The sequence below is a fragment of the Apostichopus japonicus genome, chromosome 1 (assembly GCF_037975245.1).
Source record: "Apostichopus japonicus isolate 1M-3 chromosome 1, ASM3797524v1, whole genome shotgun sequence".
NCBI classification, from domain to species: Eukaryota; Metazoa; Echinodermata; class Holothuroidea; order Aspidochirotida; family Stichopodidae; genus Apostichopus; species Apostichopus japonicus.
This window is the reverse complement of record NC_092561.1, coordinates 11,637,118-11,657,572: the sequence shown is the minus strand read 5'-3', so window position 1 is coordinate 11,657,572 and position 20,455 is coordinate 11,637,118. Positions and strand designations below refer to the sequence as shown.

General features: G+C 38.8%; 1 protein-coding gene across 2 annotated transcripts; it reads right to left on the bottom strand.

The window, feature by feature from the left end:
- Nucleotides 1-2,806: 2,806 nt before the first annotated feature.
- Nucleotides 2,807-20,156, bottom strand: LOC139967598 (uncharacterized). 2 transcript variants are annotated; one of them, XM_071971566.1, is made up of 6 exons: nucleotides 19,021-19,166; nucleotides 18,203-18,360; nucleotides 13,729-16,874; nucleotides 11,215-11,384; nucleotides 10,377-10,534; nucleotides 2,807-5,091 (listed from the first exon to the last, which is right to left on the bottom strand). In XM_071971566.1, exons 4-6 carry the CDS (start codon nucleotides 11,311-11,313, stop codon nucleotides 4,731-4,733), a joined length of 618 nt encoding a protein of 205 aa, XP_071827667.1. In that variant the 5' UTR covers nucleotides 11,314-11,384; nucleotides 13,729-16,874; nucleotides 18,203-18,360; nucleotides 19,021-19,166; the 3' UTR covers nucleotides 2,807-4,730. The 2 variants fall into 2 exon arrangements, 1 of the variants encoding a protein (XP_071827667.1); XR_011793052.1 differs by adding an exon at nucleotides 20,017-20,156 and having other exon boundaries at nucleotides 4,133-5,095; nucleotides 11,215-16,874; nucleotides 19,021-19,190.
- Nucleotides 20,157-20,455: the final 299 nt, after the last annotated feature.

The window sequence follows — 20,455 nt, the reverse complement described above, 5'->3', positions numbered from 1 at the left end:
ATGTTAATTTTAAGCAAACTATATTGAGGGAGCGGAGGAATATATACCCCGTTAACTCTTGTCTTCAAGTCCCCAGATAACGTTTACTCGGAAAATTTGATATATTGATTAGCATTATCATTACATTGGAGTATACATATGGAGATGTGCAGCCTACTATACGATTATGACATAACAGAACAGGCTCTCTGGTAAACAATTTGAAAGCTCAACAACATTGCCCCACAGTTGGCTAGGAAGTAAAATGATATGCTAGTTGCTTACGAGCTTTGGCATTTCAGCAAGCAAGCACCCTCCCCCAAACTAGAACAAATGTATTTGCATAAAAATAGGCGCTGGTGTCTCAGCATCCCAAAGCACGTATAATACGCCATACACGGCCAACCCTATACGTACGGAGCAGCAAGCTGTGTAGTATATAATGCCATGCATGTCATTACGGACTAGATGGACGTGGCTGAGATCACCAAATAAAATTAATTAATCAAATAATTAATTGTTTTGATTCGAGAATGTTGAACCATAGTATTTAATTAGGCTTACTGTTTTGGAGTAGTATGTCAGTTCTCAAAGTGATATATTTTTCTTTGCGTACATAGAGTCAACACTGATCCGCTACAGATTTAGTGCGTAACGAACCTGTGCAATTGAAATACCTTCAGAATGTATGCCAAGCTCCATTGAAAGTTCACCGATCAGCCAAGCAGATGATTGAACAGGACTGCTATAAGTCCCACTATTGTAGAGCGCAAGCGCACTACAATAACAAATGAAGGAAAAACTCTATACATTTTTAGCTCAGCTAATAGCTTTCAACTGAGGTATAGTTATCATGCATGCGATTTTCCCGAAATTCTTTCACTTTTTGCACCGTGTTTGAATGGCTACCATTTCGTCATTTTTCATTCGATTTGGCTGAAATTTCCTAATAGGTTTGTGTTAATTTTCATACACGGGATCATATTTTATAAATTTGAAGGTCATTGGAGTTGACGAGAGGAATACGCTACTCCTCCCAGAGCTTTTGTCCAAATTTGCTGAAATGTTGTGGATATAACGTTTCAATGGTTGAACCAAAGTTTTTCAGGGGAAGAAAAGGTCGTCACGTCAGTGCTTAAAACATGGCATTCTGTATAATATTTATTGTGCCCCCCCCCAACATCTTCCTCGTGGTGATTGTCCTTGCAACAATCTTGAATGTAATTGACACTTGAAAGGAAATCTACTTTTGTCAATCCTTGAAAGTAAATGGATATGGCCGCCAAGCTCAAATTTCAACAACCATACCTTATTGCCAACAAGCTAATCAGTGTCCTCGGAGACTTGTTTTAACACACCTAGCATGAGGAAGACCGCTTTGTCCTATACTGCTGTGCCGCATAGAGCAAACATTGCCCCTGGAGAGCCCCCCCCCCCCATCAAGAGAGGGGAGGAGCGCTACCATTTTTACTGCCCATTATCCTCTCATCATTCTTACCTCTCCTTTGTTGAATCTATTTTTGCTATATCCATGGCTCATTTAATTGTCCAACTTAACTATCTGTCCATCTGCATCTCTTAATGTCTAGGTACTCCTGGGGGGGGGGGGTATTGCCAGGCTGTGCCACCCTCCCAGTGAAGTCAGCTTTCTCCTCCTCTGGCTAACACCAGAGTTTCTTTATTCTATATTTAGTTTTACGCTTCCAGTCTGAAAATTGATTTGCTTGTCTTCTTAACAACGACTCTATCCTCCTCTGTAAATTACTAATATGCTTTATTTTATTCCTCGATCATACTTGTCAACAACCAACCCCCCCCCCCCCCCTACCGCCCGCCCCGCCCCTCGTCACTATTCTTATCGTCTTCGGTTAAGTTCGTTTCAGCTAGCCTCTGAACAATATCCTACTAGAATCGAAACGTCAGGCTCTCTAACTTTCACATGCAAATTTGAATGTTCAGAAAGTTTCAGTAAAATAGTTTTAAAACGTGTTGACGATATTTGGCAAGTTAACAATTTTGTGGCAAATATAGGATGACCTTCATTGATTGTGTTATATTTGCGGTGCACTGGTGGACACTGGTAGATGTTCAAATTCGAGGGTGGTGTGATTTACTTGCTTTTCTTGGTAATATGTTGAGAAAATTTTTTTAAACATGTATGCCAGGTACGCCCCTCATATCAAATTGATTTTCACGTGATAAATATTGGTGATAAATGTCTTCATTTGAAAACTGGTTTGCCTTTAGGAAACACCCGATTGCGTAAAGCAAACAGTCAGGTGTTTTTAATGGTTTATAAACCAAGCATTAGGGGAAGTTAACGGGAACCTTAAAACATTCGCGTTTCGTGTTAAAGAAAGAAACACCCGATTAATGATAGTCGTTGTTGCGTAAAGCAAACAGTCAGGTGTTTTTAATGGTTTATAAACCAAGCATTAGGGAAAGTTAACGGGAACCTTAAAACAATCTATAATGAGTAACTGTCAAAAATATACCTACGTGAAAATTCTAGACTTAATTTAATATTATACTATATGACAATCATCTGCATAAGGCCCAAACTAACAAATGAAAAGAACTGATATTTATCTTTTCCAGTAGATTCAACTTTCGCGTTTCGTGTTAAAGTTCAGTAATGCTATGATACCTCGATGTACGTTCCACATCTGTTGGCTGACATTGGCAGGAAGGTTATATATCAGATGACACTTGCAGCGGGTGCCCTTACACGAATTAAGAGTCATTTCCTCTTTCTGACAGTGTACGTTAAAGGCGCTACGAGAGAACAAGAATTATCCGAAATTCAGAAAACGTCTCAACAACGTCTTTTGAAGTTGACCTTTATATATTTATTGTAGTTATATTTCTTTAGCTGCTCAGATTACATACCATTTCCATGATCAATTTTGTCCAGGTATTATATATCGTAATCAAATCTTTACAAGTTCGTAATAAAGAATGAACGTGCACGTGCCGAGCCCCGTGGCATTACAAATCAGGACATGGCGACACTTGTGTGAGACAATGGCAGGCGTTGTTTTCGCCTATGGCAAGCCGCGTGGGACAAAATCAGTATTAATATATATTGGTTTTAATTGAATCAAATTATAGTAACATTAATACATCCCAGTATTAAATAGAATATATCGCAGTACTAAACCGAACATATCCCATTATTAGATAAAATATATCCCAGTATTATAAAAACCAAGTATATCTCCCCGTATTAAATCGAATATAGGCCTATCCCAGTATGTAAACATACACATCGTCGGTACAGCGCTAACTTAGTGATGGTTGCAACCACTGACACTAAAATCCTTTCATAGTCGTCTGGGCGGGTGGTCGTCTGGGCGGGTGGTCGTCTGGGCGGGTTGTCGTCTGGGCGGATGATCGTCTGGGTATAGTGGTCAAGGCGGATGGTCGTCTGGGCGGATAATCTCTAAAATTAATAACACTTTATTTGTCATATGCAAAAATTGTTATTTGAGCCCCGTGGAATGGCATTGTAGATTTGGTAGTATTACGTACTTGAGTGAAGTGGTAGCATACTTTTAACCAGTGTGGTTTTTCCCAATTGGTTACTGCCGTTTGACGGGACGGGACTCAGTAGACAAGAATTCTGTGAGTTTAATGGGCAGCAGAATTTCAAGGAGAGACAGCAACAATTCAAGCCGAGGTAGAATAATATCATTTGAACTGTGATATTTTTGTATATGATGATGGGACAGATGGGAGGCACAACATTTTGCATGGGGGGGGGGGGTTCGGGAGGGGGGTACAAGGTCCATGTGGCAATCCTGGCTATACGGGTCTGCCGGTAAGTAGCGTAGGATAGCCTAGGATTGAGAGTAAAGAACACGGGACTTGCCATGTAGTTTGGTTAATTGTGAGGATACTAAACATATAAATTACCACCACTTCCATCACATCACAAAATCCTAAATGATATAATTGATTTTGTTTTCATTCATTGCCTTTCTCCTCTTCTCAAATAAATATAAAATAAGTTCAATCACATATAGAAAACTATAAACCCGGCCAAAAATGATTTTAAACAAATTTGAAATAAATAAACATATTAGAAGCAAACTACCTCTAAATCACAATTGAAGTCATGCAGTTTGTACATTTCTTTCTCACTGAAGTTCAATACTGAATCGATAAACTTGGGTATCATCTGTGTACCGATCAATTAGGACGGGAGGTATAGTGTGATAGAAGATTTTACCCCTTCTCAATCAGAAGATAAGACCAAATAAAGTTATTAAAAATTAACACGCACAGAATACAGACAGGTGAATGAGCATGGTGAGCACAAAGAGATAGGTGTAAGGGGATTTGTAGACAAGGGGTGGAGAGAAGAAAGAAAGAAACCAACAGGGGAAGAGGAGATGTAGGAGATAATCTGTAGAGGGACAAAGAGATGATTAAGGGAAGAGGGTAGAGAATAAACTAGAGAAGAACAAGGACAGAAATGTGTGGAGAAAAAAGGGTGGAATAGAGCTACGAGAAGAGGAGTGACAAGGGGGACAAGGGGAGATGGAGGGGGGGGGGACAGAAGAAAAGTTAGTAAATCCTTCCTGAATGTTGAGCCCATGAGGTTGAATGGTACGAAGGCGTTGCATCCACAGTCTCTCTCTGCTGATTCGTACTATGTCAGGACGGATACCAATTGATTAAATCCCCTGTAGGGACATGTCATTAATGGTATGGTTGGGAAGGTTAAAGTGTTTTGTAACCGCGGGGTCTCAGTCTTCATGGTGTTGACTGTGGGTCTGTGACCGATGGAACCGCTTCTTGAGGGTGGTTTTGGTTTCACCAACATACTGGATGCCGCAAACTCTACTACAAGAGATCAGATAGATGACATTACAGGTTGTGGAAGTGATGTGACCTTTGGTCTTGTGTGTGAGTTGCAAGCTGTGGCTGGTGATGGAATTGGATTCAACAAGGTGGTGGCTGCAGACGATGCATCTCGAAGTACGATCATGCTGAATGGGTGTAGAGTTAGAAGTTGGAGGTGGAACAGCAGCAAGCACAAGAAGGTCTCGTAGGTTGCGTGGACGTTTGTAGGCGATGGTGGGTATTGCAGGGACGGCTCGTTGGAGTCTATCTGAAATGAGGAGTATTTTGTGGTTGTTATTGGTAATTTGCTGAAGAGGAGTAATATTTGGGTGGAAAGTAACAACCAGAGGGAGCTTGACGTTGCAATCTCTTCCCTTTCTGTCCTTAACTGCCAAGGGGGGCGGAACCGGGGGGGGGCACACGTGCCCCCACTTTTCCTCAGGTTAAAAATGTGCCCCTTTTCTACATAAAAATTGTACTCTTGATCACCTTATTAGGTCAGCGATATTTCAGTAAGAGATCTAATCCTAATTTAGAACTATTAATGAATTTCTGTGGACTCAAAGCTATTTCGAATGGAAAAAATTGTTAAGCTCTTAACAAGAAATAAACTCTAATTCGGCAGATTCCTACTTTAGCAATTTGTATAAGTACCTGAATGGGTACGCCAATCAAACATCAACTTGTAAACATAGACTGATGAAAGAAGGTGATACGTGTTGCTGTTGCTACACTGCAGAGCTTGGGTCGATTTGAATGTATAGGACTAGGAGCTTTATACAGTAGCCTATACTACATGCATCGGCTTAGTTCATCTTAAGCTGCGTTTATACAATCGTACAATTTTCACAGGATTTACCTCATTTTTTCTCGAAAGAAAACTTGTTCCTTGTTTCCCAATTTTCACAATGGATATTGCAGTGCTAGTATGCATTTTTTCCTTGAGGGGGGGGGGGCGTTGGTGGAGTGATGTGTATGCGCAAATAAGATAATACAATAAGAGTTATAAAGGGTACTAAATATCAGGCTGCATCAGTCCAATCGACTTTCTGCAAAGTGCCCTTCGACGTCGGTGCCCCCCCCCCCCCAGATTAAACGTGCTTCCGCCGCCCTTGTTCACTGCCAATGTAGATGATCTTTGTAGGGAGCGGACTCTCTGAATGGCTTCAAGCACCCTTATGGCACTATGGCCCCTGGCAGTAATTAAAGGTGTTTCTACAAAGCATGTATGACGAATGAAAGAGGGATTGTTAGAGCAAATGCGACGAAGACGAAGTGCTTGACTGTAGGCAATTCAGACTTGCAGTAGCGGGGATGGCAGCTACAAGAACTTTAGAAATTTTTTTTATAGAAAATTGTTAACTTGGTTCGACAGTCCCTCTCCACGAAGTGCCTCATATGGGCTTGTTTATAGGCCGAAGCATGATGGTGAAATCCCAATATCACAGGTAGTGTGATCAAACTCAATATAATGTGTATGTTCTATGTAATTTAAGTGAGTGTTATCATGAGAAAGTCCTTAATTATTTGCAGTATTATTACACTATAGTACACTAAGTAGAAGTCACATACTCTACAATGATCACGAAGAAGCCGGTGTGACAGTACAGAGTGTCCCCTGTACAAAGTGTCCGCGGGGACACTATGTACCAGCACATTTAGTCCGGTCGTACATTATCTGCTGAAAATTCTGTCCCCACCTCACATCAAATATAGTCCCGCCCGACGAAATGTCCTGGTACAGAATGTCCGCAAATATATATATTTTGTCCCGCATAAAATTTAGGCATTTCGACATTCAAAGGGCAATTAAGTTCATTATATCAATAATTAGAGCAGATGCATACATAGTTAGATGTTACAGGAAATAAATGAGACGTTGTGCGTTGCTGCAAAACAAAAAATAGATGGGGAAAAAAAGTAATAAGTCTTCCATCTGTAAAAGATGTTAATCATGTTCTTGTTGTGATTGCTGCTATGTAATATTCCGTATAAATTTTGCATGTTGTATTCGGCCACTACATTGCGTTCATAGTCATCTTTACAGAGGGAGAGATCGCATAAACCTAACTTCCTCCCCAACGGAGGGCGGTTACGGGATAGGGCAGGCAACAGCTACAACAAAAAATGATAATTGCAGAGGTAAAAGATTACGAACTTAAAGGAGTTAAAAGTTTCATTGTAGCCGTATTTCCCCAACACTCAGTGGGTAAGATTTGGCAATTATGGTAACTGTACTTCATAGGTCTACGAGAGTTGCCTAGCCAATATGAAATTTCATTCGTGCATAAAGCTCATTATTGGACGGGAACCGAAGGATTTTTCAAGTTACATCTTAAACGAAATCGGCAATGCTGTATACAACACTCAGGCCCATACACATAATTTTGAGTGCAAGGATGGGGGGGGGGGGGAGGAGTTGGGATGGTAAGTTATCGATTTGTGTCCTGAGGAAGAGTCTTCTTAAGTCCGTGACCTATCTGTGATGAGTTCCAAAATATTTTTGTTTGCTAATAGCAACCCTGAAGTAGATGGAAGATACTTCTCTGACCTTGAAAATCATCACTGTCCCAACCCTCTCCGTACGGGCCTCAGTGACACCTATTTATTGACTTTCATTACTACTTCATTGTTTCCTTTTTTACACTTCCTTATTTGTGTCACTCAATCGTTGAGTCAAGGTTTTCTCCCTCTCAACAAGGTGGAGGGGCATTCCCCCACCCCCTGTCCCCTAAGCCCCGTTGTGATGGCCATGCGTGAAGCAAATTTTCATTTGTATAGACAAATGGCATTCCTGGCAATTCCAGTGATAAAGGTTCGTTGTTTCTTATTATGAATGTTTCTTATTGGACAAAAGTGGTTCAAATTAGAAAAGATATTTTAGAACGATATCCTCTTCAAAAGAGCTGCAAACATACAGGAAACAAAACAAAGCCAAACAAGGGAAAGAATAAAGCAAATAGGACAGAGCAGGATGCAATATGCTAGATTTTTTTGTCTCATCATGTTTCTCACACTTTAAATATGTCATTCTTGTGGAGAAAAGTTTGTTCAAAGAAAGTTAATATAGTAAAAATCAAAACATGAAATTGGATGATAGTCAATATTCTGAATCTATATCAGACTGGGCAAAGAGTGAAAAATGATTATACATGGGATCAGGGAGATAGGAGCCGGGGGGGGGGGCACTGTCTGTACATGCTATTTTTAAAGTGGCATCCCATATCTTTTTGTAGCACGGTTAACAATAAACAATCTCAATAAATAGTATTGATAACATACAGTACTAACACATCATATATATTTAAGTGATATGGCCGGTGTGTATCGGTTTATAGCATAACGAGTGGTGGTTGTGGAATGAGAAAATGTCCCTCTGATGTTGTGTGCCCACCCCACCCCCGCTTCCTACCCCCTGCATGGGGAAATTTAACTGGAATGATGACTCTCCCTTTGTAGCTCTGATGCAACTAAAGATAATCCATGCTTTATAGAGCATCCTCCAAGCAGGGAGGTATTGCTGACTTAGAATGATATACTACTGTCACTCTTCTTCAAACAATATGTACTTGAAACTCTCATAATCCACATGAAGAACATCCTCTTTGGAGTTTGGTAAAGACCTCAATAAAACCATGCAGTTTCCCTATTAAAATTCCCCCTTGAACTACTTTCCACAAACAGTAGGATTACCTATATAATGCTTTAATGTGCAACTTGATACCGTCAAAAGTTTATTCTTGATTGTAAATTACAAATAAAATAGCTGATTCTCATGTATCCAACGGGTTTTTCGTTAAGACTGACACAGAACTCCATAACAGCAAAGGTTAAAACAGGAAGCAGAATATGGTCGGTTATATGTTTTACTATGAGAACTTATCTTGAACACAATTTCCAGAACCAAGAAACACGCCTTCTTATTTGTTATTTAATGAAGTAATGAGGTGATAAAGAATTTCGAGCGTCACATCCCTTCAACTTGAACTGCAAATATATGATTTTCCACCGAACGACTGGCAGTGAAAAGTCAATAGCCTGTCTTTGCTTAATCGTGTAGCAGCCGACGAAATTTTCTCTGATGATATGTTAGAGTGAAAGACAAGATTATTGTCGGTAACAAGTTAACTGCTAAGAAAATCGTCTAGACATGTCTTCTGTTAACTTCATACATACTCCCCCCATTGGTGGTCAGAGATGAGAATGTCAGTACAACCAAATATGTGCAAAATAATAGTTGAAAGCAATATTATGAGTAGTGAATGCCACACTGTAAGTCATATATAAAATAAATTATCATCTTGAGAGGTTTATGTGTAAGCTCCACTACAAAGATAATTAACATTCACCATGTTGGTTAAGTGTAGACTGTTTAGTGTACAACTGAACTATGCTTAGGCATTGAGTTAATTGGATGATCTTTTATTGTGACACCTACATGTTTATGGGATTACTGGCTCCATTTTTTTTTATTGGAGATTGCATGTCATAATTTTGGCGCTATATTGTACAGTTCACTACCAAACCTGAAAAGTTTTAACCACATGAGCCAATACAACATTTGTGACATATTAATTAATTTAATATCAGGCATTTATCAAATTAGAGTAAGCTAGGATACAACAGAAGTTTGATGCCTTTTGGTGCTCTATTGATGTATGTGTGCATGGTATGATTGTTTAATGCCGATCAAACATTAATTGTACTGAATCAGGATCCATGGGGGTTCAAAACACCCTCTGTATGACCCAAATGCAAAAACAAATAATGCTAGCTAACCATTATTATAGTAAAATGTACTAGTATACATCATTTTGCATCAAGAGACCTAAACATTGCCTTATTTTGCCAAAGAAAAGGGGGTCCCTCTGCCAGGTTTCAGGAAATATCCCCCACCACACACACAAACACATTTAGCAATTTTCCACAACGGACCTAACAGAGAAATGGTACCAAAACTCAGTTGATACATTATCTCTCTTATCTTGTCGAAGTTCCTGTCAAAACAGCCAAGTAGTAATAAGTTCACACTTTCTAAACAGAAAAGTTCCCTGTGGTTACAATATCAAACTGTCCAACACCTTTTTGAAAAACAACACACAATAGGTGGTGTCTAGCTGTGGAATGTGGTCTTAATTATTTACTCATCACTTGTTTGAACAAATAAGCTGTGTCTGCTGCAGTGAAACATGTCCAGCCAAAATCACTTTTTGGGGATGTAAATCAAATGACAATTGTCAGGCTATGTATGCTACTTAAGAACCAGAGGTAGAACATTTGCAAGTAAATATAGTAACAAAAACTACGTATATATAAACTTGTTAATGGGGACTTAACCTGCAAAGATTTACAGTACGCTTTCTCGGTTCTCACCTACTGTACCTTCGTGACCTTTCTGTATGCTTAATACCTATTTGGAAATAATTTATACTCAAACACAGCATTCTGCCATGCACTACGAGTTATTTGCATCCTACAAATAACAGATATGATGCCATTCATATTGGAACTAACTAAAGAAAATTATTCACTTTTTAAGACATGCTTACCTCATCATCACATCAGTAATGAAATTAGAAGTTGATGCTGCAGTCTTGTCAGGCACTGCCTTAGTCTCAGGCCACTTTGAATAGAAGTCAGACAGTGTTATTATGTACAGTCGCTTGGCAGCTGTCACTGGTAGAGGACCAATCAGATCTACACCAACCTGTTAAGAAAGAAGACAGCATTTAGGTGCTAATTTCAAAAACATTTACAAGTTGCAGGCTTTGCCTTGACTGTTGTTCTATTCCATTGCTTCATTCTGTACACAGATCTAGATAAAAAACAGTGGGATATCTGATCGAAACAGGGTGTTGGTGGATTTAAGCCAATTATTTTTACCTTGCAAATATGAAAATGTAACTTACACCATACTGTACCATATATTTACAATCGCTTCAACCACTAAACCAGAAAGTGGTATGTCCCCTTTTTGCAACTTACAATAATATGCCTATATTGCTGGTTGCTCTGCAGTTAGGCCAGAGTGTGGCTTAAAGGTATGCTGTATTGGCCCTAAATATGCCAAAATTCTCACAAATTTCAAACAAAATTCAAACATTTTTAAGTATGTTTATTTCCCTGGAGGAAATTTACCTCACTGGGACATTCAATCATCTCGTGTCATCATTTAGAATGTCTGAGCACAATTTAAAGGGTTATTACCCCCAGGGAAGTAATTTTTGAAAACTTCTAGCAATTAAAGTGGCCAAAATTTAGGGCCAATACAGACTACCTTTAAACTTGTAAATGTTTAATTTGTCCAGAAAGAGTGACATTAACTAAACTAGACCTTCACTGCATACTGCGGACATCCTGTACAATTAAAACAGATTGAGAATTTACCTGTTTCCATAATCCAGTTACAGGAATGCTATGGAGACTTGTTCGTAGGTCTACAGGACAATGACGCTTTGACATCCTGTTGAACATACCTTGTGACATCAACGTTGATAGTTTTCCAATAGAATCTAGACATAGTCTGTGGTCTGGTTTATCTATGCCAAGATGAAAACCTTCAAAGAGATAAGAAAATTCATGATCAAGGAGATATCATGTGTTTTTGTCCCCCTTCCAACCCCCCAAAAAAAACACACACACACACACATAAATATATGGGATGCAGAATTGGTAGTTCTAGCTGAAGTGCCTTAAAATTGAATTACAACTCTATATCAGTGTTTGAAATGGAATATTCCAATTATTGTACATATTGCATGGCCACTATTGGGGTCTACAGATATTTAAGAAGTTTTCTTCTGCAGTGAGGTTTGGCATGTAGAGAATATGCCACACCTAAAAAAGTACTATCAGGCCTTCAATATCTGTTCTTACCAACCAACATTAATGAACGTGAATTTGTTACGTACAGTATTAATGCCATTTTCCCTCTAGAAGTAGGCTAGGCTATATGCTATAGTCCATTAATTGCATTTTATAGTTAGCATGCAAACCAGACTATCTATGTAAGCTTTGGTGATCTGTTGTTATCTTTTATGATAGGCAGGGCGATAAAAGGTGGAAATTTAAAATGTTTTTCACAAAAATTTGTTATGACAATTGGGTAAACAAAACGAAAAGAACTACTGTAGGCCCTAATAACTTTGTTCATGCACTTACCACTTTACTCAAGCGTACAACTGATTATAATGTTGCATAAGCAATTGCTTGACTTTTGCGAATGAGTTTTTACAACTAACCAAACGTGGTAAAAGAATATCATGATTTGTGCACCAATCAGTCCTAGAGGCCTGGTTATAGTTTAACTGTGGAATGGCCGTTCGCCATTTAACAACCAAAGGCATATTGTGTAGTGTTACAGAAATTTGACGTATAAGCCTAGCAGATTTCTTACTGTTAATTTGTTTCGTTCTGTATTGAGCTCGGACTGTTTACTATTCTTATTTTGATTTCCCCGTCTCGGGCCCCAGACCTTTAACCCTTTCTCTTTAGATCTAAGGAAGCTCACCGTGTTTTCCCAGCAGTGTAGACAGTTTTCCAAAACAAAAAGGAAGCCGCTCCCTGCGTGCGCGCGCTTCGGCATACATCAAAAACATAAAAGGGGATCACCGAGTTCAGCTATTCAAGCTACTTGGTATCAAAAGGATTGGTTTATTGTTCGTAAGAGGCAGACACCCAAAAGTTGTGAAAGTAGTCAGTTAGCGCTAAGTTGCAATCGTTTACTGCAATATTACTCATGTGTACTCTCTACACGGATCTCTACTGTGATACTTGTGTATCAAGGAACCGTTATTGTGTTTCCTGGCTCTACCTGGTGACCGGTGATTCTAGACATTTTACTTGGTAATGATTTTCATTTGTTTTCTTTTATGTGTTAAGGTAACTTGAGAATCTGAAAAAGCTACGAATAAGCCGTTAGTACCCGTCAATGTTATATCGACCGTGTCAGCGAAGTGAACCAATAACGATAGTATATTTGTTTGTCTATCTATCTCGACCAAATATAATATTAAAGTTGCCAGAATTACTTGTGATGTTACCCTAAAATTTACAAGGCTGGAGCATTATCCTAGCTCAGAATTCAATGCGGTATATTGAGAAAGATTGACGTACAAGTACTGAAAAATAACCTAAGGCTGAAGCTCGACCATCTCCCTATTTTGTGAATATGTGTATTTAAGACCCGAAGTATACCTGGGTTTCAGTTTAAGCTCTCGGGATTTGCGAGACACAGTGCAGCTCGCACTATTTGCGAGAAATAGACCAGCTCGCAAGCTGCAAGACACAGCCCAGCTCGCAGGATTTGCAAGACACAGCCCAGCTTGCAGGATTTGCGAGACACAGCCCAGCTCGCACTGATTTGCGAGATACAGCACAGATCGCAAGCTGCGAAAGACAGTCCAACTCGCACAGATTTGCGAGATACAGCACAGATCGCAAGTAGCGCGAAACAGATCAGCTCGCACTGATTTGCGAGATACAGCACAGATCGCAAGTAGCGGGAAACAGATCAGCTCGCAGGAATTACGACTTTTAGGGTTCGCTCGCATATTGCGAGTTATTGTCAGAACTCACAGAGGCTGCGAGGTTTGGTCTACACTTGTATTTCTTTTGGTACTGCTTTACTTCCAATAGTGTTGTAAATGAGTTAAGCCATGTATTATGCCCAAAGATGTATTGCTACCATTTAACTCATCTTAAAGCGTTTAAACATTGATTGGAGGATTAATTGATGTACTTCATTAACCATTGTAACAGGCGAAAGTGTTTTCTTTTTAACAAAGTTTTTAGACATTACTTGAACTCTTTGACTGATTTTTCAAGACTCTGTGTTCCGACTTGACTGTATACAATTCGGTCGGCGTTACACGATCCTATACTGTAAGTTACGGACATTACCTTATAGATGTCACTAGTCAGTATGAGCTGCCTCGATTTGGGCGAGTTGAGAAGCCCTAGATAGCAAAACTTTCCTTCAATTTCGGTACGCAGGAGTTCCATTTTCAGCCAGTCTGAAAGACTGATTTTGTCTCCGAAGATCCTTCTCTGTTTTATTCTTGTAAACCCACTTGGATAGCTCTCCTCTCTTAGAATATCCGCAATTTGTCTCACGTTTTCTGCTAGCTTTCCCATTTTTAGTTGTCGCACGACTTTACTGCTAAATATACGGAAGCCGAAATGCGACAATTTGCTAATAATACGGATACTGCCAGAGTCCATTACTAATTAAATTTTTGCTAGTCGAACGTACATGCTACGGCGGACATTGTGTTCAGGGGGACACAATTTACAACAAAATATATGACCGTCAAATAATGTCCCCCTCCGTGTAACCATAGCATATACTGTCTGGGGAGACAGTCTGTACCAACTGGCCTTGTACAATTGGTCCGGGAGACCAAACGTACTGGTAAATCCAGTATAAACTGTCCTGTGGGACTAGGACAGTATTCACTGAATATTGCATATTTGCGACAGTTTGTACTGCTACACCGGTGTGACAGTACAGAGTGTCCCCCTGTACAAAGTGTCTCCGCGGACACTTTGTACCAGCATATTTAGTCCGGTCGGACATTATCTGCTGAAAATTGTGTCCCACCCTCACAGCAAATATAGTCCCACCGGACGAAATGTCCTGGTACAGAATGTCCGCAAATACTTCATAGCATCTTTTGTCCCGCATAAAATTTAAGCATTTCGACATTCAAAAGGCAATTGAGTTCATTATATCAATAATTAGAGCAGATGCATACGTCAGAGTTTAATGTTACAGGAAATGAATGAGACGTTGTGCGTTGCTGCAAAACAAAAAATAGAAGGGGAAAAAAAGAAGAAGAAAAAGAAACAAGTCTTCCATCTGTAGAAGATGTTAATCATGTTTTTGTTGTGATTGCTGCTATTTCATCCTCCGTATATGTTGCATGTTGTATTCGGCAACTACATTGCGTTCATAGTCATCTTTACAGAGGGAGAGATAGTATAAACCTAACTCCCCCCCCCCCCCAACGGAGGGCAGGTACGGGATAGGGAATGCAACAGCTACAACAAAAAATGATAATTGCAGAGGTAAAATATTACGAACTTTAGGAGTCCAAACTTCATTGTTGCCGTATTTCCCTAACACACAGTGGGTAAGTTTTGGCAAGTATGGTAACTGTACTTCATGGGTCTACGAGAGTTGCCTAGGCAATATGAAATTTCATCCGTGCGTAAAGCTCATTACAGGACGGGAACCGAGGGTGTTTTCAAGTTACGGATAAGGGGGGGGGGGAGTTGGGATGGTAAGTTATCGAATTTGTGTCCTGGGGAGGGGTCTTCTTAAGTCTGTGACCTATCTGTGATGAGTTTCAAAATATTTTTGTTTGCTAATAACAACCATGAAGTAGCTGGACTAGATACTTCTCTGACCTTGAACATGTCAACACTGCCCTAACCCTCTCCGTATGGGCTTGACACCTATTTATTGACTTTCATTACTACTTTATTGTTTACTTTTTTACCCTTCCTTATTTTTGTCACTCAATCGTCAAGGTTTTCTCCCTCTCAATAAGGTGGAGGGCCATTCCCCCACCCCCTAAGCCCCGTTGTGATGGCCATGCGTGAAGCAAATTTTCATTTGTGTAGACAAATGGCATTCCAGGCAATTCCAGTGATAAAGGTTCGTTGTTTCTTATTATGAATGTTTCTTATTGGACAAAAGTGGTTCAAATTAGAAAAGATATATTAGAACGATACCCTCTTCAAAAGAGCTGCAAACATACAGGAAACAAAACAAAGCCAAACAAGGGAAAGAATAAAGCAAATAGGACAGAGCAGGATGCAATATGCTAGATTTTTTGTCTCATCATGTTTCTCACACTTTAAATATGTCATTCTTGTAAAGAAAAGTTTGTTAAAAGAAAGTTAATATAGTAAAAATCAAAACATGAAATTGGATGATAGTCATGCACAAACACAATATTCTGAATCTATATCAGACTGGGCAAAGAGTGAAAAATGATTATACATGGGATCTGGGAGGTAGGAGCCTGGGGGGGGGGGGGGCACTGTCTGTACATGCTATTTTTAAATGGCATCCCGTATCTTTTTATAGCACGTTTAACAATTAACAATCTCAATAAATAGTATTGATAACATACTAACACATCATACATCATATTTAAGTGATATGGCCGGTGTGTATCGGTTTATAGCATATCGAGTGGTGGTTGTGGAATGAGAAAATGTCCCTCTGATGTTGTGTGCCCACCCTCACTTCCTACCCCCTGCATGGGGAAATTTAACTGGAATGATGACTCTCCCTTTGTAGCTCTGATGCAACTAAAGATAATCCATGCTTTCTAGAGCATCCTTCAAGCAGGGAGGTATTGCTTGATTAGAATGATATACTACTGTCACTCTTCTTCAAACAATATGTACTTGAAACTCTCATAATCCACATGAAGAACATCCTCTTTAGAGTTTGGTAAAGACCTCAATAAAACCATGCAGAAGTTTCCCTATTAGAATTCCCCCCTTGAACTGCTTTCCACAAACAGTAGGATTACCTATATAATGCTTTAATGTGCAACTTGATACCGTCAAAAATTTAATCTTGATTGTTAATTACAAATAAATTAGCTGATTCTCATATATCCAATGGGTTTTTCGTTAAGACTTATACAGAAATCCATAACAGCAAAAGTTACAACAGGAAGAAGAATATGGTCGGTTATATGTTTTACTATGAGAACTTATCTTGAACACAACTTCCAGAACCAAGAAACACGCCTTCTTATTTGTTATTTAATGAAGTAATGAGGTGATAAAGAATTTCGAGCGTCACATCCCTTCGACTACGACTGGCAGTGAAAAGTCAATGGCCTGTCTTTGCTTAAACGTATAGCAGCCGACGCAATTTTCTCTCATGATATGTTAGAGTGAAAGACAAGATTATTGTCGGTAACAAGTTAACTGCTAAGAAAATCGTCTAGACATGTCTTCTGTTAACCTCATACATACTCCCTCCATTGGTGGTCAGGGATGAGATATCAGTACAACCAAATCTGTGCAAAATAAAAGTTGAAAGCAATATTATGAGTAGTGAATACCACACTGTAAGTCATATATAAAATAAATTATCATCTTGAAAAGTTATGTGTAAGCTCCACTACAAAGATAATTAACATTGACCATGTTGGTTAAGTGTAGACTGTATAGTGTACAACTGAACTATGCTTAGGCATTGAGTTAATTGGATGATCTTTTATTGTGACACCTACATGTTTATGGGATTACTGGCTCCATTTTATTAATTGGAGATTGCATGTCATAATTTTGGCGCTATATTGTACAGTTCACTACCAAACCTGAAAAGTTTTAACCACATGAGCCAATACAACTTTGGGGCATATTAATTAAATTTAATATCAGAAATTTATCAAATTAGAGTAAGCTAGGATACAGCAGAAATTTGATGCCTTTTGGTGCTCTATTGATGTATGTGTGCATGGTATGACTGTTTAATGCCGATCAAACATTAATTGTCCTGAATCAGGATCCATGGGGGGTTCAAAACACCCTCTGTATGACCCAAATGCAAAAACAAATAATGCTACTGTAGCTTACCATTATTATAGTAAAATGTACTATTATACATCATTTTGCATCAAGAGACCTAAACATTGCCTTATTTTGCCAAAGAAAAAGGGGTCCCTCTCCCAGGTTTCAGGAAATATCCCCCACCACACACACAAACACATTTAGCAATTTTCCACAACGGACCTAACAGAGAAATGGTACCAAAACTCAGTTGATACATTATCTCTCTTATCTTGTCGAAATTCCTGTCAAAACAGCCAAGTGGTAATAAGTTCACACTTTCTAAACAGAAAAGTTCCCTGTGGTTACAATATCAAACTGTCCAACACCTTTTTGAAAAACAACACACAATAGGTGGTGTCTAGCTGTGGAATGTGGTCTTAATTATTTACTCATCATTTGTTTGAAAAAATAAACTGTGTCTGCTGCAGTGAAACATGTCCAGCCAAAATCACTTTTTGGGGATGTAAATCAAATGACGACAATTTTCAGGCTATATGCTACTTAAGAACCAGAGGTGGAAACTTTGCAAGTAAATATAGGAACAAAAACTATGTACATATAAACTTGTTAATGGGGACTTAACCTGCAAAGATTTACAGTACACTTTCTCTGTTCTCACCTACCTTCGTGATCTTTCTGTATGCTTAATACCTATTTGGAAATAATTTATACTCAAACACAGCATTCTGCCATGCACTATAAGTTATTTGCATGGTACAAATAACAGATATGATGCCATTCATATTGGAACTAACTACAGAAAATTATTCACTTTTTAAGACATGCTTACCTCATCATCACATCAGTAATGCAATAAGAAGTTGATGCTGCAGTCTTTTCAGGCACTGCCTTAGTCTCAGGCCACTTTGAATAGAAGTCAGACAGTGTTATGATGTACAGTCGCTTGGCAGCTGTCACTGATAGAGGACCAATAAGATCTACACCAACCTGTTAAGAAAGAAGACAGCATTTAGGTGCTAATTTCAAAAACAATTACAAGTTGCATGCTTTGCCTTGACTGTTATTCTATTGCTTCATTCTGTACAGAGATCTAGATAAAAACAGTGGGATATCTGATCGAAACAGGGTGTTGGTGGATTTAGGCCAATTATTTTTACCTTGCAAACATGAAAATGTAACTTACACCATACTGTACCATATATTTACAATCTCTTCAACCACTAAACCAGAAAAATGATACGCCACTTTTTGCAACTTACAATTATATTCCTATATTGATGGTTGCTCTGCAGTTAGGCCAGAGTGTGGCTTAAAGCTATGCTGTATAGGCCTTAAATATGCCAAATTTTCACTATGGACAAAGTTCTTTAAGTATGTTTATTTCCCTGGAGGAAATTTACCTCACTGGGACATCAATATCTCGTGTCATCATTTAGAATGTCTGAGCACAATTTAAAGGGTTATTACCCCTTGGAAAGTACTTTTTGAAAACTTTTAGCAATTAAAGTGGCCAAAATTTAGGGCCAATACAGACTACCTTTAAACTTGTAAATGTTGAATTTGTCCAGAAAGAGTGACATTAACTATACTAAACCTTCACTGCATACTGCTGACATCTTGTGAAATTAAAACAGATTGAGAATTTACCTGTTTCCATAATCCAGTTACAGGAATGCTATGGAGACTTGTTCGTAGGTCTACAGGACAATGACGCTTTGACATCCTGTTGAACATAACTTGTTACATCAACGTTGATAGTTTTCCAATAGAATCTAGACATAGTCTGTTGTCTGGTTTATCTATGCAAAGATGAACACCTTCAAAGAGATAAGAAAATTCATGATCAAGGAGATATCATGTTTTTTTGCCCACCCCCCCCCCAAAAAAAAAACAACAACAAACAAACACACACAAATATATGGGCCGCAGGATTGGAAGTTCTAGCTGAAGTGCCTTAAAATTGAATTACAACTCTATATCGGTGTTTGAAATGGAATATTCCCATTATTGTACATATTGCATGGCCACTATTTGGGTCTATAGATATTTAAGGAGTTTTCTTCTGCAGTGAGGTTTGGCATGTAGAGAATATGCCACACCTAAAAAAAGTACTATCAGGCCTTCAATATCTGTTCTTACCAACCAAAATGAATGAACGTGAATTTGTTATGTACAGTATTAGTGCCACTTTCCTCTAGAAGTAGGCTAGGCTATATGCTATAGTCCAATAATAGCATTTTATAGTGTCCCATGCATGCAAACCAGACTAGCTCTGTAAGCGTTAGTGATCTGTTGTTATCTTTTATGATAGGCAGGGCGATAAAAGGTAGAAATTTATAATAATTTTCACAAAAATTTGTTAAGACAATTGGGTAAACAAAACGAAAAGAAATAGGCCCTAACAACTTTGTTCATGCACTTACAACTTTGCTCAAGCATACAACTGATTATAATGTTGCATAAGCAATTGCTTGACTTTTGCAAATGAGTTTTTACAACTAACCAAACGTGGTAAAAGAATATCATGATATGTGCACCAATCAGTCCTAGAGGCCTGGTTATAGTTTAACTGTGGAATGGCCGTTCGCCATTTAACAACCAATACCATATTGTGTATCCTATACTGTAAGTTACAGACATTACCTTATAGATGTCACTAGTCAGTATGAGCTGCCTCGATTTGGGCGAGTTGAGAAGCCCTAGATAGCAAAACTTTCCTTTATTTTCGGTATGCAAGAGTTCCATTTTCAGCCAGTCTGAAAGACTGACTTTGTCTCCGTAAGATCCTTCTCTGTTTTATTCTTGTAAACCCACTTGGATAGCTCTCATCTCTTAGAATATCTGCAATTTGTCTCACGTTTTCTGTTAGCTTTTCCATTTTTAGTTGTCGCACGACTTTATTGCTAAATATACGGAAGCCGAAATACGACAGTTTGCTAATAATACGGATACTGCCAGAGTCCATTACTAATTAAAATTTTTGCTACTCGAACGTACATGCTAATGCGGACGTAGTGTTCAGGGGGACACAATTTACAACCAAATATGCGACCAACAAATAATGTCCCCCCTCGTTTCATCA